At 38.5% G+C, this 24,291-nt stretch overlaps 1 protein-coding gene across 12 annotated transcripts in view; it reads right to left on the reverse strand.

Moving 5' to 3' along the window:
* Window positions 1-1,403: 1,403 nt before the first annotated feature.
* TMEM267 (transmembrane protein 267) overlaps window positions 1,404-24,291 on the reverse strand; it is a 48,933-nt gene continuing 26,045 nt past the window's right edge. For 10 of the 12 annotated variants that reach the window (XM_064375956.1, XM_064375953.1, XM_064375950.1 and 7 more), the window contains 2 exons: window positions 20,410-20,795; window positions 1,404-3,304 (listed from right to left, as the gene is read on the reverse strand). In XM_064375956.1, coding sequence (XP_064232026.1) covers window positions 2,969-3,304; window positions 20,410-20,721 — 648 coding nt within the window. In that variant the 5' untranslated portion in view covers window positions 20,722-20,795 and the 3' untranslated portion in view covers window positions 1,404-2,968. Of the gene's footprint in view, window positions 3,305-20,409; window positions 20,796-23,861; window positions 23,977-24,291 lie in introns of those variants that run through there. The other 2 variants (XM_012449537.3, XM_064375958.1) reach the window with 2 other exon arrangements.

The raw sequence follows: 24,291 nt of genomic DNA on the forward strand, positions 1-24,291 counted from the left end.
ACAAAGAAAAAGTAAAGTAAAATAAAATATAAAATAAAATAAAATAAATAAAATTTAAAGGGGAGTTTTTACCTATTCACAACAGGGATTCTTAAGCCTGCCATTAAAGAAAGCTGGGCTTGGGGATGAGTAGAGAACGTAGTTCAGTGGTGGAAGTTGTCCAGAAGCCAACATGAATAACACAACTCAAGAAAAGAGAATGGTAGAGTGGGAGGTTGGATCAGTGAAATAGCAAAGAGACAAACAGTAAGTGAAGGCAGTTAGTCTGGAGGACTGAGAAAAATGCACACGTGCAAATAAGGTACAATTTAACTTTCAAACACAATGTCGTATTGACACAAATTCTTTCACTACCAGCAAGAATAAAGTGCTGACATGGGGAGGTGGTTGCTGGTTTTCCAGAGATTACGATCACAACTTTTGGGGTCCATTTAGAGCAGGGGTCCCCAACTCCTGGGCTGTGGACCAGTACTAGTCCATGGCCTGTTAGGAACTGAGCCACAGATCAGGAGGTGGGCTACAGAGCAGGAGGTGAGTCACAGAGCAGGTGGGTGAGCAAGCATTATCACCTGAGCTCCACCTCCTGTCAGATCAGCTCCAGCATTAGAGTCTCATAGAAGCAGGAACCCTATTGTCAACTGCGCATGCAGGGATCTAGGTTGCAGATTCCTTATGAAAATCTAATGTCTGATCTGAAATGAAACAGTTTCTCCCGAAACCATCAGCACCCCCACCGCTCCCCAGCCATCTGTGGAAAAACTGTCTTCCACAAAACTGGTCCTTCCAGTCCCTAGTGCCAAAAGGCTGGGGACTGCTTATTTAGAGGACAATGAAGATTTCTGATGGCAGAGGTAGGAACTAAGATGAACCCATATATAAAAAAGGCAGTATTGTTTAAGCAAAGAGTCATGGTCAAAAGTGAGTTCCCATTCTAATAAAGGAAAGTTTTGACAACCCCAAAAATGCCTATGTAGCATTCTTATTTATTTTATTTTTTATTTTTATTTTTAAAGACGGTCTCCCTCTGTCATCCAGGCTGGAGTGCAGTGGCCCCATCTCAGCTCACTGCAACCTCTGCCTCCCAGGTTCAAGCCATTCTCTGTCTCAGCCTCCCAAGTAGCTGGGACTACAGGTGTGTGCCACCACACCTGGCTAATTTTTGTATTTTTAGTAGAGACGAGGTTTCACCATGTTGGCCAGGCTAGTCTCAAACTCCTGACCTCAAGTTACCAATCTGCCTTGGCCTCCCAAAGTGCTGGGATTACAGGTGTGAGCCACCGCGTCTGGTTGCTATGTAGCATTCTTAAATAAGGCCCTATATTTTAATGATATTTGTTTGTTTAATATGAAGAAAGAAAAAGTAGAAAAGGTTTTGCAATTTAGTCAGGAATTGTTACACAAGATACAGACTTTATTACCATGTATTTCTGAAGTTGGATGCTTAAAAAAATCTCTAATCAAATTTATCCCCCTATGTAATATTTACCATTATACCAACCAAACTTATACAATAATTACTCTTGAAAAATAATTAGACTGTAATAGCTAATCAATTGCAGAATATAATAGATTGCAACCAATTTGTTAACAAGAAAAAAAACTCCTCTAAAGAGCCTGAAGCTTCATAATAATTTACAGAACTCTGTTTAACTTAATATACAAGAAAATCTGCTGTGGATAAGGCATTGCTTTATGAACCCTCCACTCTTCCTCAGAGAATAAGGCACAACAATCACTAGCATTATAAATCACAAACTGTAAGAAAATCTGAAGACAACAGATGGCACATGTGCCAAAAGAAAAGCAGGTACCTTTAGGTCACTGACTTGAATATCAAAGTAACATGAAACTGTGCAAATATAAGATGTATAGCAACTAAATTTTCCTTCTCTACTAAAGAGGAATCATTGTAATAGAAGATCAACCTGAAAGAACAAAGGAAAAAGCAAATTTCCTAAAACTTTATTTTGAAAAAAATATATCCTGTCTTTCAGTATCAGGATGATTACAAATATACTTAATTAGTAAGTGTTTTAGAATAGTATATAAACAAACTGATAGCAACTAAAACAATTTTGATGGTACATTCAGGAATTAACATTTGAAATGACATTACTGGTCATTATTTTTTTGCATGAATTAAAATGTTATGGTTATGATCCAAGTATCAATATTTTATTTGTTATTTATTAACAAATATTAAATTTAGTTTTGTTTTTCAAAACAGTTAAAACACTAACACATGAGATTCTAGGCTAGAGATACTAAAAAAATACTACTTCGGTAAACTGTTACTATAGCCAACATGTTTTAATAATTATTTCCTAAATTAATTTCTGAAATAAGTTAGATCTAACGTTAGTTACTGGATATTATAATGATGTGTCACAAGTGCTCTGAAGAAGATTCTGCCAGTAATCATAACTCATAAAGCATTCTGTAAATTAAACTTCAGTCAGGATCAACATTTATGAAAATAAATACATGTTAGCATTAACTATACATTTGTATAGTTAAATGATTCATATCATTTATTTGGCAATTTCACCATTTCAATATCTCAAGAAAATGTGGATCCAAATACAATGTTAACACTTTACAAATTAGTTATCCTAAAATATGAGCTGTTTTTCATTAAGAAATGGATAAATTTCAGGTATATTTCCAGAAAATAAACAGGATGTTAATCTAACAGAACTACTAGTAACACCAGATAAACAGAAAAAAAACAATAAAAATATATCATGGAATAAATGAAACTCTAATATTGCACTAGAGTTGTCATAGGAGAAATAGAATAATAACAAGTTTAATTTTTTTAAAGTTGTACATGCTTCCTGAGCAAGAGCAGAATTATAATAATTAAATTTATAAACACTTGTGTTTTTAAAAATTAACTTTAATGGTGGCTACTCTTAATTATCATCATCTGAGCCATTTGCTTCTCTAAGACTGCTGTGTGGTTACCTCAGACATCAATACGAATTCCATGTTTTGAAGACATCATTTGTCTGGTTCCTGTTAAATACATAATGAACGAACAGATGTGAGGTAAAGATGATGTGATTATTACATAAAGCCAGAATGGCAAAGGAGAAGTTTTTCCAAATGGGCATATCCACAAACCATGACGAATCCCATCTCGGATATGGTGTGAAGTCCAGGATATAAATAACATCCAGGGAAGAAAGCACCATGAGTCTTTGAGCTTGAAAAGGTGCATAGTAAATTTCAGGGTCAGAACCACGACAGGTATCACAGAAGAACAGTGAAGGAAAGGTCTTCGTGGAAGACTCAAAGCAGCCTGAGGGAGCAAAGTAGTAGCGAGTATCATTTCCTTTTCAGCAAAACAAAATTTTATACATGCTTAATACTTTAAAATATTTTCCAGAGTCTATTGGACATGCAAAAGAAACATGTTCTATGCCACTTCAGAATACATATACCAAAATTATATATTAAAAAAGAATATAAAAGTGTGAGCAGGATATCCTTCTCATTAAAAATAAAATCAAGGTCTCAGGAATATGGTGATTAATTTTTTAAGCTTCCCATTATTTGCTTAGCAAATTCACAGTATGAACATAATTTATATCCTAAGCATATCGTTTGTGTAATTTTGAGTCTTTATACAATTACCCAGGGCCTCTAAGAGTTCTGAAACAACATCTCACAACCAAATAAAATATTCTTTAGTTAATGAAGGCAAAAAAGGGAAATATTTTTGTTATACCCATTTTATATTAGTTGTAAACACTTTTGAAATTTATTTACAACATTTAGAAAAATTATATTATTTTAAATATGTATTCTAAAATTGAGTTGAATAAACTTCAGTAAAATTTCTAAACCACTACCAAAAAATATACTCAATATCTGAACCAATAAAAATTTCAGGCTTAACCCTTGAATGATTAATGAGTAGGGTTTTGTTCCCACTTACTTTAAAGAGTAATTTATAGCTAGATAATCCTTAAACAAAAATAAAGCTGAGGATAATGATGAATGTCTAAATCTGAATCTCCATACATATCCTCTAAAAATATTATAAAACATGAAGGACAAATAAAATGATATAAAGTCTCAAATCCTTTGCATAAATAGAAGTCAGAGAATGCCCAAATTTGAAATTACTCATAAGTATTAAAATGAACACCAAAACAGAGGGTTCTGTCTCTCACATTTCCATCCAAGTCAGGAAAAACTGTATTGAAGAGAGAAGAGGGGAAACCTAAGATTGATCTAAAATTAACACTAGGAAGTTCAGTTTAAGTGTGAAAATACTGAAGAGCGTCCTAGTAGGTCAGAGCATTGACTACAAGAAAAAGGACTTAAAAGTGGGCCTTCAAGGCTCTGAAAGGTATTGATTCTAGGGGAGAAGCTGGTAAGAAAGGGAGAGACCCTTTGGAGACTGGACGGTGAAAAGGAAAAGAAGTAGTAAAAGGAAGAAATTTAGTTTCCTGTCCAAACAAATAAAAATCAGACAATGTTCCCATCACATGAAAAAGGTTACTTACTAAAGAGACTGTACCTTGTCCCACTGTCAAATCAGACCACGCTTAAACAAGGAATCCTATAAACTCTCTCTTCAAACTAGTATTCTTTACCTCCCACCTACAAACTGAACATCAAAGACTTTATTTGACGCTCCTCTTTCCCTGCCTTCTCCTCCACATTTTGTTTTACTTCTACTTCATCAGAACATGGACCATTTCTATATTATTATTCTACTTTTCTCTTCACCTTTGTTTTTAAATTCTATATCCACAATATGTTAACTTCATCATTGGTCCTTTTGTTAACACTGCCTTAACCAATAATATGCTAGAATAAAGAATCACGTAATGTTATGAAATAAAGTGATAAAATAGAACAAATCTATAAAAAGCTAGTATGGGAGAAAAATAGAAAACAGAATAAAAATACCTTATTCTTGAACCCTGTTCCTAGAAACAAATACAAAAAAACACAAAAACCCCAAAATGATTTTTAAAAACTACAAAAAGCATAAGAAAATTATATCGCAAGACTCCAAACTAAATTAAATCTCAAACAACCATAAGGGGATATAAAAAAAATTGTGAATCAAAAATTCAAAAATGGAAAAAAAATAAATTTAAAAAACAAAGATAATAATTGATTAAACTCAGTATGGAAAAAAAAATCTAATAAATGACTATATTGCAATGTGTCCAAGGGAGAATAGGTAAAATGAAAGTTTAATAAGGCATATTGAAAAAATGAATATGAAAATTAGCTGGGTATGGTGGCCCATGCCTATGATCCCAGCTACTCAGGAGGCTGAGGCATGAGAATCCCTTGAACCTAGGAGGCAGAGGTTGCAGTGAGCTGAGAGCGCACCACTGCACTCCAGACTGGGCAACAGAGCAAGACTCTGTCTCGAAAAAAAGAAAAGAAAACAAAGAAAAGAAAAAATGCAGGAAATCAACCAAGAGAATAAAAATGATATGAGGAAAAAAGTAAAGAGTCAGGTAGAAAATGGCTGAAATAGAACACAGGCAAAAAGAAACAACATATGTATAATTGAAGGCCCTAAAGAAGAAAAACAAAGGAATGGAATGGAACTAATATTTAAAGCTGCAATCCAAGAAAACTGAAAATAAAAACCCAAATCTATGAAAAGGGCTCATCTTAAAAAACTGACTCAAAGGGATATGCAGAAGATGGCCGTGAGAAGGCAACACCGGAATGCAGCTCCCAGCGAATGAGATGCAGAGGGCTAGAGGACTTCATGATTCCAAATGAGGTGCTTGGTTCATTTCAGTGGGACTGATAGGGCACTGAAAATAGCCCAGGGAAGAAGCCGCAGGGCGAGAGCTGCCCAGGGGGGCAAATTAAGACGGGGGACATGTCCCCACCTGAAACGTGCAGCTGGCTCAGAGGGTCGGGGGACTTCGCCCCCTCGTGCTCCAATTCAGAATCTGTGCTTGCCTTATCCCTCCTACAACCCACAGTCCATGAGAGCCCTGCCAGACTGTGGGGTACCGTGGGTTGTTGCTGCAAATCTGAGAAGCAGCTCCCACTGGGAGTGGCAAGTAGGCACATGGACCTGCGTGGAAGTTTGAACTAATGCCAGTGGGACAGACTGTCCACAGAGGGAGGCAGAGTTGAAAGCAGGGAAACAGACCATAAGGCCTGGCAGGCCCCACCTCCACAGAACTCAAACTGAAGCCCTCGCTAGAGAGCTTGGCAACAAATACACCAGTTTGACCCCAACCAGGATGATCTAGCTCTGGGAGAGACGCAATTGGGAAGGTGGGGCCAATCTCACCTGCAAACAAACTCCAGGGAAGGACCACCCACCCAACAACCTGACTGAGCCTGAGAGAGCCCAGCAATGCCCTCTACAGGCCAAAAAAGATATAGCTCCAATCTCAACAGAAAAAACATCCACTCAGCGACTCCTCCTGAAATCACCAACTTCAAAGATCAAAGGGAGATAAATCCACAAAGATGGGGGAAAAAAAACAGTGCAAAAAGGATGAAACCATCAAAGAACAGAACATCTCTTCTCCTCTTATCAAGGGAATGAAAAAAGACAGAGAATGAATTTGATGAATTGACAGAAGTAGACTTCAGAAGGTGGGTAATAACGAACTTCTCTGAGTTAAAAGACCATGTTCTAACCCAATGCAAAGAAACTAAGAACCTTGAAAAAAGGATAGATGAAATGCTAACTAGAATAACCAGCTTAGAGAAGAACATAAATGACTTGATGGAGCTAAAAAACACAGCATGAGAACTTTGTGAGGCATACACAAGTTTCAACAGCTGAATCGATCAAGCAGAAGAAAGGATATCAGAGATAGAAGATCAAATCAATGAAATAAAATGAGATGGCAAGATTAGAGAAAAAAGAGTGAAAAAAAATGAACAAGGCCTCGAAGAACTATGGGATTCTGTGAAAAGACCTAATCTACACTTGATCAGCGTACCTGAATGTGACGGGGAGAATGAACTCAAGTTGGAAAACACTCTCCAAGATATCATCCAAGAGAACTTTCCCAACATAATAAGGCAGGCCAACATTCAAATCCAAGAAATACAGAGAACATCACAAAGATATTCCTCAAAAAGAGCACCCCAAAGCACATAATTGTCAGATTCACCAGGGTTGAAATGAAGCAAAAAATCCTAAGGGCAGCCAGAGAGAAAGGTCGAGTCACCCACAAAGAAAAGACCATCAGACTCACAGCAGATCTCTCAGCAGAAACCCTACAAGCTAGAAGGGAGTGGGGGCCAATATTCAACGTCCTTAAAGAAAAGAACTTTCAACCCAGAATTTCATATCTGGCCAAACTAAGCTTCATAAGTGAAGGAGAAATAAAATCCTTTACAGACTAGCAATTGCTGAGAGATTTCACTGCTACAAGACCTGCCTTATAAGAGCTACTGAAGGAAGTATTAAACAGGGAACAGAACAACCAGTACCAGCCACTGCAAAAACGTACCAAATGGTAAAGAACAACGATGCAATGAAGAAGCCATGTCAACTAATGGGCAAAACAATCAGCCAGTAACAAAATGGCAGGATCAAATTCAAACACAACAATATTAACATTGAATGTAAATGGCCCAAATGCCACAATCAAAAGACAGAGACTGGCAAACTGAATAAAAAGTCAAAACCCATCAGTGTGCTGTATTCAGGAAACCTATCTTACATGCAAAGACTCACATAGACTCAAAATAAGGTATGGAAGTAGATCTACCAAGCAAATGGAGAGTAAAGAAAAGCAAGGGTAGCAATCCTAGTCTCTGATAAAACAGACTTTAAACCAACAAAGATCAAAAGAGACAAAGAAGGGCATTACATAATCGTAAAAGGATCAATGCAACAAGAAGAGCTAACTATCCTAAATATATATGCACCCAATGCAGGAGCAGCCAGATACATAAAGCAAGTTTTTAATGACCTACAAAGAGACTTAGACTCCCGCACAATAATAGTGGGAGACTTTAACACTCCACTTACAATATTGGACAGATCAATGAGAAAGAAAGTCAAGAAGGATATCCAGGACTTGAACGCAGCTTTCAACCAAGCGAACCTAATAGACCTTTACAGGACACTCCACCCCAAATCCACAGAATACACATTTTTCTTAGCACCACATCGCACTTACTCTAAAACTGACCACATAATTGAAAGTAAATCACTCATCAGCAAATGAAAAAGAATGGAAATCATAACAAACAGTCTCTCAGACCACAGTGCAATCAAATTAGAACACAGGATTAAGAAAAGCACTCAAAACCACACAATCACATGGAAGCTGAACAACTTTCTCCTGAATGATGAATGGATAAACAATGAAATGAAGGCAGAAATAAAAATGTTCTTTGAAACCAATAAGAATGAAGACACAATATACCAGATTCTATAGGACACATTTAAAGCAGTGTCTAGAGGGAAATTTATAGCAATAAATGCCCACATGAGAAAGAAGGAAAGATCTAAAATTGACACCCTATTGTCAAAATTGAAAGAGCTAGAGAAGCAAGATAAAAACTCAAAAGCTAGCAGAAGACAAGAAATAACTAAGATCAGAGCAGAACTGAAGGAGATAGAGACACAAAAAACCTTCAAAAAATCCATAAATCCAGGAGCTGGTTTTTTGAAAAGATCAACAAAATAGACAGCTAGCTATACTAATAAAAAAGAAAGAGAGAAGAATCAAATAGACACAATAAAAAATGATAAAGGGGAGATCACCACTGATTCCTTGTAAATACAAACCACCATCAGAGATTACTACAAACAACTCTATGCACATAAACCAGTAAATCTCGAAGAAATGGATAAATTCCTGGACACTTGCACACTCCCAAGACTAAGCCAAGAAGAAGCTGAAACCCTGAATAGACCAATAACAAGGTCTGAAGTCGAGGCAGCAATTAATAGCCTACCAACCAAAAAAAGCCTAGGTCCAGATAGGTTCACGGCCAAATTCTACCAGATATGCAAAGAGGAGCCGGTACCATTCCTTCTGAAAATATTCCAAACAATACAAAAAGAGGGAATCCTCCCTAACACTTTCTATGAGACCAACATCATCCTGACACCAAATCCTGGCAGAGACACAACTAAAAAAGAAAACTACAGGCCAATATCCATGATGAACATTGATGCAAAAATCTTCAATAAAATACTGGCAAACCAATTGCAACAGCACCTCAAAAAGCTTATCCATCAAGACCAAGTAGGCTTCATCCCAGGGATGCAAAGCTGGTTCAACATACACAAGTCTATTAACATAATCCACCACATAAACAGAACCAAAGACAAAAAAAACCACATAATTATCTCAATAGATGTAGAGAAAGCCTTTGAAAAATTCAATGGCCCTTTATGCTAAAAATTCTCAATAAACTAGGTATCAAAAGAACATATCTCAAAATAATAAAAGTTATTTATGACAAACCTACAGCCAATATCATACTGAATGGGCAAAAACTGGAAGCATTCCCTTTGAAATCCGCACTAGACAAAGATGCCCTCTATCACCACTCCTTTCTATACACCAATAACAGACTAACAGAGAGCCAAATTAAGAGCAAACTCCCATTCACAATTGCTACAAAGAGAATAAAATACCTAGGAATACAACTAACAAAGGATGTAAAGGACCTCCTCAAGGAGAACTACAAACTACTGCTCCAGGAAATAAGAGAGGACACAAACAGATGGAGAAAAATTTCATGCTCATGGTTAGGAAGAATCAATATTGTGAAAATGGCCATACTGCCCAAAGTAATTTATAGATTCAACACTATCCCCATCAAGCTACCAATGACCTTCCTCACAGAGTGGGAAAAAAACCACCTTAAACTTCATATGGAACCAAAAGAGAGCCTGCATAGCCAGGACAATCCTAAGCAAAAAGAACAAAGCTGGAGGCATCACACTACTTGATTTCCAACTATACTACAAAGCTACAGTAATCAAAGCAGCATAGTACTAGTATCAAAACAGAGATCCAGACAAATGGAACAGAATAGAGGCATTGGAGCCAATGCCACACATCTACAACCATCTAATCTTTGACAAACCTGACAAAAACAAGCAATGGGGAAAGGAGTCCCTGTTTAATAAATGGTGTTGGGAAAACTGGCTAGCAGTGTGCAGAAAGCAGAAACTGGACCCCTTCCTGACACCTTACACTAATATTAACTCCAGATGGATTAAAGACTTAAACCTAAGGCCTAACACCATAAAAACCCTAGAAGAAAACCGAGGCAAAACCATTCAGGACATAGGCATAGGGAAGGACTTCATGACTAAAACACCAAAACCATTGGCAACAAAAGCCAAAATAGCCAAATGAGACCTAATTAAACTCCAGAGCTTCTGTACAGCAAAAGAAACAGTCATTAGAGTGAATTGGCAACCAACAGAATGGGAAAAAATTTTTGCAGTCTACCCATCTGACAAAGGGCTAATATCCATAATCTACAAAGAACTAAAACAGATTTACAAGAGAAAAGCAAAGAAACCCATCCAAAAGTGGGCAAAGGATATGAACAGACACTTTTCAAAAGAAGACATATATGAGGCTAACAAACATATGAAAAAATGCTCATCATCACTGATTATTAGAGAAATGCAAATCAAAACTATTGAGATACTATCTCACGCCAGTTAGAATGGTGATCATTAAAAAATCTGGAGACAACAGATGCTGGAGAGGATGTGGAGAAATAGGAACACTTTTACACTGTTGGTGGGAGTGTAAACTAGTTCAACCATTGTGGAAGACAGTATGGCGCTTCCTCAAGGACCTGGAAATAGAAATTCCATTTGACCCAGCAATCCCATTACTGGGTATATACCCAAAAGATTATAAATCATTCTATTATAAAGACACATGCACATGTATGTTCATAGCGGCACTGTTTACAATAGCAAAGACCTGGAAGCAACCCAAATGCCTACTGACGATAGACTGGACAAGGAAAATGTGGCACATATATACCATGGAATATTATGCAGCGATCAAAAATGATGAGTTTGCGTCCTTTGTAGGGACATGGATGAACCTGGAAACCATCATTCTCAGCAAACTGACACAAGAACAGAAAATCAAACACTGCATGTTCTCACTCATAGGTGGGTGTTGAACAATGAGAATACATGGACACAGGGAGGGGAGAATCACACACTGGGGTCTGTTGAGCGGGCCAAGGGAGGGACAGCAGTGGGATGCAGAGGTTGAGGAGGGATAACATGGGGAGAAATGCCAGATGTAGGTGACAGGGGGATGGAGGCAGCAAACCACATTGTCATGTGTGTACCTATGCAACAATCCTGCATGATCTGCACATGTACCCCAGAACCTAAAGTACAATTAAAAAAAAAAAAAACAAGAAAAAAAAACAATAGTGCTTCTAAATGAATTAAAGGATAAATACACTATGCAGCCTGAATACCTTTTAAAATTATAATAGAATAAATTCTAGATGAATACATTTATGAATTACATATTTTATAATGCTTCATAGCTTATCCCAGTCTTTAACATTTATTGTTAATATTTACCAGGCCATGTCACTTATCATGCTTACTTAATCCTCACAACAACCCAACAAGGTAAGTAATGTTATAATCCACATATTATAGATGAAGAAATTCAAACTTAAAGAAAAGGGAACATAATTAAACTACAGAGCTTCTGCACAGCCAAAGAAATAATCAAAAGATTAAACAGACAAAAAAGGGCTCATTTGACAAAGGGCTCATATCCAGAACCTACAAAGAACTCAAACAACTCAACAAGAAAAAAACAACCCCATTAAAAAGTGGGCAAAGTACATGAACATATATTTTTCAAAAGAAGACATACAAGCAGCCAGCAAACATGAAAAAATACTCCACATCACTAATAATCATAGAAATGCAAATTAAAACCACAATGAGATGCCATCACACACCATCAGAATGGCTCTTATTAAAAAGTCAAAAACCAACAGATGTTGGTAAAGATGCAAAGAAAAGGGAACACTTATACATTGTTGGTGGGAATACAAATTAGTATAACCTCTGTGGAAAACAGTATGGAGATTTCTCAAAGAACTAAAAATAGAACTACCTTTTTATCCAGTAATCCCACTACTGAATATCTTCCATAAGAAAAAGAAGTTATTATATAAAAGAAATAATTGCTGGGCACAGTAGCTTACATCTGTATTCCCAGCACTTTGGGAGGTTGAGGTGGGAGGATCACTTGAGCCCAAGAGTTTGAGACCAGTCTGGGCAACATAGGGAGACTCTGCCTCTACAAATAACTTTTTAAAAATTAGCCTAGCATGGAGGTGTGTGATTATGGTCCCAGATACTCAGGAGGCTGAGGTGGGAGGATAGCATGAGCCCAAGACGTTGATGCTGCAGTGAGCCATGACCACACCACTGCATTCCAGTCTGGGCAACAGAGCAAGACCTTATCTCAAAAAAAAAATCATTATATAAAAAAGACACCTGCACTTGTATGATTATCACAGCACTATACACAATAGCAAAGTCATGGAATCAATCTAAGTGTCCATCAATGGATGATTGGATTAATATGTGGGATATAATTACACCATGGAATACTACTTGGCCATAAAAAATAATAAAATCATGTATTTTACAGCAACATGACTGGAACTGGAGGCCATCCTTAGTGAAATCATGCAGTAACAGAAAGTAAAAAAACACATGTTCTCACTTGTAAGTGAGAGCTAAACAATGGATACGCATGGACGTACAGAGTAGAATAGTAGACATTGGAGACTCCAAGAGGTAGGAGGGTGAGAGGGGGTGAGAGATAAAATACTATTTGGTACGATGTACAGCATTTGAGTGATGGGTACATTAAAAGCTCAGACTTCACCACTATGCAATATATACATGTAATACAACTGTGCTTGTAGCCCTAAATCCATAAAAAAAAAACTTAAAAAAAAAGAAGGGGAGAGATCCAAGACGGTCGGTTAGGAGGAGCTTGGGATTGCAGGTCCGAGTGAAAGTGCAGAGGGTGAGTGGATGCCGCATTTCCAGATGGATTTTTACTGCCCACAGACCAGGAGATTCACAGGCGGAGGAGCCCCACGGGTCGCCAGCGCCGCTGTTTTGGCCAGCACAGCTATTTGGCCTGCGCCCTCGCTCAGCGGTTCCCAATGCAGAGTGAGCGAGACTGAGTCCCCTCTTAGCCAGCAAGGGGAGCTGAAACGGGGAGCCAGGCCAGGAGATTCCCAGGCAAAAAAGTGCCACGAATCCCAGAGCCACTGTTTCAGCCAATGCAGCGGCTCCCGGTGCAGAGCAAACAAGACGGAGGTGTCCCCTCTTAGCCAGCAACGGGAGCTGAAACAGGGAGCCAGGCCAGGAGATTCCTGGGCAAAAAAGTGCCATGAATCTTAGAGCTGCAGTATCAGTCGATGCAGCGGCTCCCGGAGCAGAGTAAACAAGATGGTGTCCCCTCTTAGCCAGCAAGGGGAGCTGAAGCAGGGAGCCAAGCCAGGAGATTCCCGGGCAAAAAAGCGCCACAAATCTCAGAGCCGCGGTTTCAGTCAGTGCAGTGGGTCGCCGCATGGGAAATCACACAGGTCCCCGCGCCTATTCAACAGGCAACCAGGTCATCTGGTAGAGAGCCGACCATCCAACAAAAAAACAAAAGGCTCTGAGGCAGGGAGCCAGGTGACCAGGCCTGGCTGTTCCCATCCCCACAAAAACAAAAAAACAGCAATTGGAAACGCTCTGGGTTGAGATTTTCATGGCAAACACAACTGAAGCCGGGATGGTCCAGCTCTGTGGAGGAGGGGCGTCCACCATTACAGAGGCACCCTGCAGCACCTAAGGCAATCTGCCATCACCAAGGCAACGCGCCACTACAGAGAGCTCGTCACTACAGAGGCAGGCCAACATAGCGGAAGCAGTTCTAACTACACCCATATAAACAGGACTGCAGGGAAGTTCACACGGCAGCTGGGCAGAGCCCACAGCAGCTCAGCGAAGCCTCTGCAGGCTGAGTGTGACTAGGCTGCCACCTTGTGGGCAGGGAAAATGGCAGTGGCACAGCGGAAACGCATAAAGCCCTAACTCCCTGGGACAGAACACCTGGGGGGAAGAAAAGGAGGTTTATGAGTTCTGCTGCTGCAGGCTTAAACTTACCAAAATCAGAAAGTCAGCAAATACAAAGTCGACAGGTGGATAAATCCACAAAGATGGGAAGAAACCAGCGCAAAAAGGATGAAAACACCCGAAACCAGAACACCTCTCCTCCTACAAGGGATCACAACTCCTCACCAGCAAGGGAACAAGACTGGATGGAGAATGAGTGTGATGAAATGACAGAATCAGCTTTCAGAAAGTGGATAATAAGAAACTTCCATGAGCTAAAAGAACATGTTCTAACCCAATGCAAAGAAACTAAGAACCTTGAAAAAAGACTTGATGAAATGCTAATGCGAATGGACAACTTAGAGAGCAATATGAGTGAATTGATGGAGCTGAAAAACACAACACAAGAACTTTGCGAAGCATGCACAAGTTTCAACCGCCGAATTGACCAAGCAGAAGAAAGGATATCAGAGGTCGAAGATCAACTCAATGAAATAAAACGAGAAGGCAAGATTAGAGAAAACAGGGTAAAAAGGAATGAACAAAGTCAACAAGAAATATGGGACTATGTGAAAAGACCTAATCTACGTTTGATAGGGGTACCCGAATGTGACGAAGAGAATGCATCCAAGCTGGAAAATACTCTTCAGGATATTATCCAGGAAAACTTCCCCAACCTAGCAAGGCAGGCCAATATTCAAGTCCAGGAAATACAGAGAACACCACAAAGATATTCCTTTAGAAGAGCAACCCCAAGGCACATAATCATCAGATTCATCAGGGTTGAAATGAAGGAGAAAATACTAAGGGCAGCCAGAGAGAAAGGTCAGGTTACCCACAAAAGGAAGCCCATCAGACTCACAGCAGATCTCTCAGCAGAAACCCTACAAGCCAGAAGAGTGGGGGCTGATATTCAACATCCTTAAAGAAAAGAACTTTCAACCCAGAATTTCATATCCAGCCAAACTAAGCTTCATAAGTGAAGGAAAAATAAAATCCTTTGTGAACAAGCAAGTACTCAGAGATTTCATCACCACCAGGCTTGCTTTACAAGAGCTCCTGAAAGAGGCACTACACATAGAAAAGAACAATTGGTACCAGCCACTCCAAAAACACATGAAATGGTAAAGAGCATCAACACTATGAAGAATCTGCATCAACCAATGGGCAAAACAGCCAGCTAGCATCAAAATGACAGGATCAAATTCACACATAACAATATTAACCCTAAATGTAAATGGACAAAATGCCCCAATCAAAAGACACAGACTGGCAAATTGGGTAAAAAGCCAAAACCCATCAGTGTGCTGTATCCAGGAAACCCATCTCACATGCAAGGATACACAAAGGCTCAAAATAAAGGGATGGAGGAAGATTTACCAAGCAAATGGAGAGCAAAAAAAAGCAGAAGTTGCAATTCTCATCTCTGATAAAATAGACTTTAAAGCAACAAAGATCAAAAGAGACAAAGAAGGACACTACATAATGGTAAAAGGATCAATGCAACAAGAAGAGCTAATGATCCTAAATATATATGCACCTAATACAGGAGCACCCAGATACATAAGGCAAGTTCTTAAAGACTTACAAAGAGACTTAGACTCCCACACATTAATAGTGGGAGACTTCAACACTCCATTGTCAATATTAGACAGATCAACGAGACAGAAAATTAACAAGGATATCCAGGACTTGAACTCAGACCTGGAACAAGCAAACCTAATAGACATTTACAGAACTCTCCACCCCAAATCCACAGAATATACATTCTTCTCAGCACCACATCACACCTACTCTAAAATTGACCACATAATTGGAAGTAAATCACTCCTCAGCAAATGCAAAAGAATGGAAACCATAACAAACAGTCTCTCAGACCACAGTGCAATCAAGTTAGAACTCAGAATTCAAAAACCAACCCAGAACCACACAGCTTCATGGAAAATGAACAACTTTCTCCTGAATGTTGACTAGATAAACAATGAAATGAAGGCAGAAATAAAGATGTTCTTCGAAACCAACGAGAACAAAGACACCACATACCAGAATCTCTGGGACACATTTAAAGCAGTCTCTAGAGGAAAATATATAGCAATAAGTGCCCACATGAGAAGAGAGGCGAGATCTAAAATTGATAACCTATTATCAAAATTGAAAGAGCTAGAGGAGCAAGATCAAAAAATCTCAAAACCTAGCAGAAGACAAGAAATAACTAAGATCAAAGCAGAATTGAAGGAGATAGAGACACGAAAAACCCTACAAAAAATCAATAAATCCAGGAGCCGGATTTTTGTAAAGATTAACAAAATAGACAGACCACTAGCCAGATTAATAAAAAAGAAAAGAGAGAATAACCAAATAGATCAATAAAAAATGATAAAGGGGATATCACCACAGATTCCACAGAAATTCAAACCATCATCAGAGATTATTACAAACAACTCTATGCACATAAACTAGAAAACCTGGAAGAAATGGATAAATTCCTGGACAGTTGCCTCCTCCCAAGCCTAAACCAGGAAGAAGTCGAAACCCTGAATAGACCAATAACAAGGTCTGAAGTTGAGGCAGCAATTAAGAGCCTACCACCTAAAAAAAGCCCAGGTCCAGATGGGTTCACAGCCGAATTCTACCAGACATACAAAGAGGAACTAGTACCATTCCTTCTGAAACTATTCCAAATAATCCAAAAAGAGGGAATCCTTCCCAAATCATTTTATGAGACCAACATCATCCTGAGACCAAAACCCGGCAGAGACTCAACAAGAAAAGAAAACTACAGGCCAATATCCATGATGAACATAGATGCAAATATCTTCAATAAAATACTGGCAAACCGATTACAACAGCACATCAAAAAGCTTATCCACCATGATCAAGTAGGATTCATCCCAGGGATGCAAGGCTGGTTCAATATATGCAAGTCTATAAATGTAATTCACCACATAAACAGAACCAAAGACAAAAACCACATGATTATCTCAATTGATGCAGAGAAGGCCTTTGACAAAATTCAACAGCCCTTTATGCTAAAAACTCTCAATAAACTAGGTATCGACAGAACGTATCTCAAAATAATAAAAGCTATTTATGACAAACCAACAGCCAATATCATACTGAATGGGCAAAAACTGGAAGCATTCCCTTTGAAATCTGGCACTAGACAAGGATGCCCTCTCTCACCACTCTTATTCAATATAGTACTGGAAGTTCTAGCCAGAGCAATCAGGCAAGAAAAAGAAATAAAGGGTATTCAATTAGGAAAGGAGGAAGTCAAATTGTCTCTATTTGCAGACGACATGATGGTATATCTAGAAGATCCCATCATCTCAGCCCAAAATCTCCTGAAACTGATAAGCAGCTTCAGCAAAGTCTCAGGATACAAAATCAACGTGCAAAAATCACAAGCATTCCTATACCCCAATAACAGACTTAAAGAGAGCCAAATCAAGAACGAACTGCCATTCACAATTGCTACAAAGAGAATAAAATACCTAGGAATACAACTAACAAGGAACGTAAAGGACCTCTTCAAAGAGAACTACAAAGCACTGCTCAACGAAATAAGAGAGGACACAAACAGATGGAGAAACATTCCATGTTCATGGTTAGGAAGAATCAATATTGTGAAAATGGCCATACTGCCCAAAGTAATTTACAGATTCAACGCTATCCCCATCAAGCTACCAATGACCTTCTTCACAGAACTGGAAAAAAACACCTTAAACTTCATATGGAACCAAAAGAGGGCCCACATAGCCAAGTCAATTCTAAGCAAAAAGAACAAAGCAGGAGGCATCACACTACCGGACATCAAACTATACTACAAGGCTACAGTAATCAAAACAGCATGGTACTGGTACCAAAACAGAGATATAGACCAATGGAACAGAACAGAGGCGTCAGAGGCAATACAACATATCTACAACCATCTGATCTTTGACAAACCTGATAAAAACAAGCAATGGGGAAAGGATTCCCTGTTCAGTAAGTGGTGTTGGGAAAACTGGCTAGCCATATGCAGAAAGCAGAAACTGGACCCCTTCCTGACACCTTACACTAAAATTGACTCCAGATGGATTAAAGACTTAAACATAAGACCTAACACCATAAAAACCCTAGAAGAAAACCTAGGCAAAACCATTCAGGACATAGGCGTAGGCAAGGACTTTATGACCAAAACACCAAAAGCTTTGGCAACAAAAGACAAAATAGACAAATGGGACCTAATCAAACTCCACAGCTTCTGCACGGCGAAAGAAACAGTTAATAGAGTGAATCGGCAACCAACAGAATGGGAAAAAAATTTTTGCAGCCTACCTATCTGACAAAGGGCTGATATCCAGAATTTACAACAAACTAAAACAGATTTACAAGAAAAAAACAAACAAGCCCATTCAAAAGTGGGCAAAGGATATGAACAGACACTTTACAAAAGAAGACATACATGAGGCCAACAAGCATATGAAAAAATGTTCATCATCACCGGTCATTAGAGAAATGCAAATCAAAACTACATTGAGATACCATCTCATGCCAGTTAGAATGCCGATCATTAAAAAATCTGGAGACAGATGCTGGAGAGGATGTGGAGAAACAGGAACACTTTTACACTGTTGGTGGGAGTGTAAATTAATTCAACCATTGTGGAAGACAGTGTGGCGATTCCTCCAGGACCTAGAAATAGAAATTCCATTTGACCCAGCAATCCCATTACTGGGTATATATCCAAAGGAGTATAAATCGTTCTACTATAAGGACACATGCACACGAATATTCACTGCAGCACAGTTTACAATAGCAAAGACCTGGAACCAACCCAAATACCCATCGATGATAGACTGGACAGGAAAAATGTGGCACATATATACCATGGAATATTATGCAGCCATCAAAAACGATGAGTTCGCATCCTTTGTAGGGACATGGATGAATCTGGAAACCATCATTCTCAGCAAACTGACACAAGAACACAAAATCAAACATCGCATGTTCTTACTCATAGACGGGTATTGAACAATGGGAACACATGGACACAGGGAGGGGAGCACTATACACTGGGATATGTTGCGGGGGAGTGGGGGGACAGCAGGGGGTGGGGAATCGGGGAGAGATAGCATGGGGAGAAATGCCACATATAGGTGAAGGGGAGGAAGGCAGCAAATCACATTGCCACGTATGCACCTATGCAACAACCTTGCATGTTTTTCACATGTACCCCGAAACCTAAAATGCAATAAAAAAAAAGAAAAGAAAAGAAAAGTACTCCGCTAACACCCAACAACCAGGATTCAAACTCGTCTTCTCATTTCAATCTTAAACAAAATGTTATGCTAACTCCACTTATAGTAAAAAAGTTTATCTTTAATTGCAATTACTGATTCTTTATTAAGTTTCTAAATAAGTGAAACCATTTCTGAGAAATGCCTGGTACCTGACATATAATAAGAAAATGAGTATTTCCCATTCATTCCACAAATATTTCCTGAATATCTACTAGATAAGCCAGGCATTGTTCTAGGCCAGGGGTGAATGAAACAAAGTCCTTGCTCTATGAGTTTAGATTTCTTTCCTGAAATATTTATAGATTATAAACACATAAAAAGTAGGCAAATCTTACAACATTTAGAAAATATTATCTGAACCAACATTTTAAGTTTAGTTCATTTGTGAACTATATAACTAAACTCCTGAATGCCTCAGTGAAATTCCTCAATTTCTCCACAAGGGACTGTGTTCTAGCTAGTCCACTGAAATACATGCCTTTGACCCAAAAAGGGACTGGAGGAATTAATCTGTTCAAGTCATTCCTCAGGACTGGGAATCATCTTAAAGCTATTCAACTTTTATGGAGTACTTAGGAGCTACATACTAACTGTAAAACATAAAGAATAAGGGAGAAATGTTAGGTGTGCTCCTGAAGAAAGTAGACTGATACAAAAAGAACTAGGACGGCCTTGAGAATGACCCTTGTTAATTTAAGCTGGTTTGCTAATACTTTCTTCAAGACTTGGCTAAACACATCATCTGTAAGCCAGCACTGAACTCCTTAGGTATGTTTAGAGGGTCTTTGCTCTGTGTGAACCCACAGCAGTTTGTGATGGCAAATAATTTGATTAGCAACATGTCTGTGTGTAGCTTTAGGGAAGTACTAAGTGATAAAAAAGGTTAAATGAATGTGCTTTCCTATTTTAAGACAAATCCTCTCTAGCCCTAAATTATGCTATAAAGATCAGCAAAATAGTGCTAAGGAAATTAAAGACCAGAAAAATTAAACCTATGCTTTTTACCTTTAAAGATAGGGATCCAGCTAGAAAAAAGTGGTCTACATCAATAACAGATGCTAAAAATCCAGCTAAAATGATTTCTCCGAAGTCAGTCTTCTTCTTGATTCCAATGACTACTGCCCATGACCACATGCCAATCACACAATGTACTGCATTATCTGAGAGAGCACGAAGCCAGTCATTTTGCTGAATTGTGGAAAACTGAAGAAGTCTGTCAGCTACAAGGCAAAATACCCCCAGACCAAGGCTGGAAATAAGAGATTCAGTGCTACAAGTCTGCAGTAAAGCATGGGTCTTTTCAGTCTCAGATGCCATCACAAACAATATGTTAGTAAAGACTAAAAGCCATTAGGAATGAACAGTCTATTCTTCTTTACATTTCCAGCACCCTAAAGGAGAAAGTAGAGAAAAATGTGAATGAAGATTATGGACTGCCATATAATGTTTAAACAAAACAGTATCAGCAATAATTGTACAAATATAAAACCAAGATGTAAATACTGTCATTTCTTACATGTTATATATAATATGCCACATAGCTCAAGGAGAATAGTATTTTTAGGAACAACAGGGTACATGGTATGCATCAAGGAGAATTTCAGAAAGCCCACCAACTGCAATCTCTTGCTTTAAGGTCATCAAATAGTTCTATCTCTCAGCTGTGTGTACTACAGGGTGGTGAATATCCATTGGGTTTGTGTATCCAACAACTACTTTCCATACATCTGACAACAGTAACCCCTTCCTTTGGGAAAACTTTCTCACATTAAACTCCAGAGTTCACCAATTAGAGTTTTCCATTTCCCTAATAATGGTGATAAATTTAGTAATGAAAGTAGCCAATCAGACTCCTTTCCAAAATTTTTCTTAGTGGAGCTGGTGGAGAAAGTTCCTCTTCATCTTGAAGGCCATGGGCTTTACTACATGAAAAAGCATAGGAAAATAAAATCCCAGAGAGACAGAAAGGAGAAAGGCTAATAGAATCATGAAGACAGTGAGTACTTACGTCCAATGTCTAAAGGTTCTCAGAGCTACCCTAGATCTTGCAGCTCACTCTCCACTTCTATGAGCTACCCTAGCATTTTCCCAATAAATCCCCTTTTCATTTCTGTTGCCTTGAACCAAATAACTTTAGCTGATATAAAACTCATATAAAAATGCAATCATAATTCTATGCTGAGTTCTCACCTGGCACAGAATATTGACATTATTTACCTAGCTAGAAAGTATTTGTCTACCTCAGTCTCTTGAGTAGCTGGAGCCATAGGTGTGTGTCACCATACCTAACTTTTTTTTTTTTTTTTTTTTAAAGAGACAGGGTCTCCCTATCTTTAGGGAGGCCTCAAACTCCTGGCTGGTCTTGAACTCCTGGCCTCAAGTGATCCTTGGCTTCTGAAAGTGCTGGGATTACAGGTATGTGCCACCATGGCCAGCCTGGTCAATTAATTTTTGATAAAGGTGCAAAGATACATCAATGGAGGAAAAATATTCTCTACTGCAGCAAAGATGGCTACGTTGGTGTTTGAATTGCCTTTTGGGAAGGGTTGCAGATTTTATAGTGCAGCATAATGCCATGTGCTTCCATGGATGAAAAGACACACATGTTAAGTTTTGTGGCCTTCCAGCACTTACTATTTTCAGCTTTAAAGCATGCTTAGAAGGAAAAGCTTACCAAAAGTATATTTTGACATTTAGTTTTCCAATAACTATAATCTTGCCCATAGTATTTACCTCATTTTTGTGTGTTTTGCTGTGGGTAAGCTTTATAAGATAAATAATGTCTATATATGTTTCTACTGTTTAATGAGTAATCAACAAAATCTCCCAGGGAGTCCCTCTGGAACCATATAAAGTTCCTGACTTTGAATGAGCCAGAAGTGTTTGCCCACATGGCAAATGATCCATGTTAAATGTAAATCCTTTTTAGTGTTAATGTCTGTTCTCATAAGCAGGTATATTATGATGAAACATGTACCAATTCTGTCATCACTGTGATCTTTAAAAACCTGTGTTTAACAATCTAATTGAGGCCAATTGTGGTGGCTCATGCCTGTAATTCCAGCACTTTGGGAGGCCAAGGTGGGCAGATCATTTGAGGTCAGGAGTTCAAGACCAGCCTGGCCAACATGGTGAAATCCCATCTCTACTAAAAATACAAAAATTAGCCAGGTGTGGTGGCACAAAACTGCAATCCCAGCTACTCGGGAAGCTGAGGCACAAGAATTGCTTGAACCTGGGAGGTGGAGTTTGCAGTGAGCTGAGATGGCACCATTGCACTCTAGCTTGTGTGACAGAGCAAGATTCTGTCTCAAGAAAAAAACAAAAACCTAAAACCAAAACAAACAAACAAACAAAAAATCTAATTGAAGAACTAAGTTGATTTATTATTTGCCATAAACCAAGCAAAAGTAAATGTAATAATTTCAAAAGATTTATAAATAAATTTGAGGTATGGATAAATCTTTCACATATTTTTTATTGCTCTTTAGTAAAGATAGGCACAAAAAATAAAATATCCAGCTCTCTTGTGTTATCTCAGTGTGGTGACTGCAGAAAATCGACAATGCTTGCCTGTGTAAATTTATGTCTTACTGTCAAAGCTTCATTCTTGACTGCATGTTGAAAATATGATTAAAATTAATAGAGAAGGTAAAATAAGTATTTGAGATTTTTTTCAATAACACTGAACTTCTGCCAGTTTTCTCTGTCTGCTATGCAGGCTTGACAGCCTGATCAATCATTTGCTTGTGCCTGGACTAAAAAGTGCACTTGCTGACACCAAAGCATGTTGGAATTTTCTTAATTCTCTTTCAGTGGATGGAAAAAAAAAATACTTCCAAAAATATCCCACACATGAAAATGGAGGGGAGCCTTAAATAAAAATTCCCTTTGTACCATAGATACTTTTTGGAATAAGATTAATTGCCAACATATCATTGAACGAATGTTGTAACCAAGAAATTAAGATTGTGTGTGTGAGTGGAAATATATTCTTAACTGTGGCTACTCAACTTGTATAGCAAAGGTTTCTGATAGTTTGTATTCATCTCATGTGAATAATAAATACTTTACCAGGCTGGGTGTGGTGGCTCAAGCCCTGTAATATCAGCACTTCGGGAGGCTGAGGCGGATTGATCGCGAGGTCAGGAGATCAAACCATCCTGGCCAACACAGTGAAAGCCCATCTCCACTAAAATATGAAAAATTAGCCAGGTGTGGTGGTGCGCGCCTGTAGTCCCAGCTACTCAGAAGGTTGAGGCAGGGGATCGCTTGAACCTGGGAGGCGGAGGCTGCAGTGAGCTGAGATTGTGCCACTGCACTCCAGCCCGGTGACAGAGCAAGACTCAGTCTCAAAAAGAAAAAAAAAAAAAAAAAAACTTTACCTTAAAAAAAATAGTATCACTATTTTGGAAAAACAGTTTTCCAATTTCTCAGAAAGTTAAATGTACTCTTACCATATTACCCAGTCATTCCACTTGTAGGTATTTTCCCACAGGCATTGCGTACAGAAAGGCTTACACATGAATGTTCATAGCAACTTTATCTGAATTCGTTCCAAGATGGAAATGTCTATAACATGTGAATAAACAAAAGGTGGACTAAAAAGGAACATATGACACACATAAAAACATGAATGCATCTTGATTATAGTAAGTGAAAGAAGCCAAACAAACAAAAAGTACACAGTTAGAACCCATAGAACTGTACAACACAAAGGATGAACCCTAATGTAAAGTATGGACTTCAGTCAATAATAACATATCAATATTCGTTCATTACTCGTAACAAATATACCACACTATTGCAAATGTTAATAATGGGGATTATGCAGGGTAAAGAGCATCTATGGGAATTCTCTATAATATCAGCTCAATTTTTCTGTAA

Source organism: Aotus nancymaae, unplaced genomic scaffold, assembly GCF_030222135.1.
Source record: "Aotus nancymaae isolate 86718 unplaced genomic scaffold, 86718_ANA_hifiasm-v0.15.2.pri h1tg000014l, whole genome shotgun sequence".
NCBI lineage: Eukaryota > Metazoa > Chordata > Mammalia > Primates > Aotidae > Aotus > Aotus nancymaae.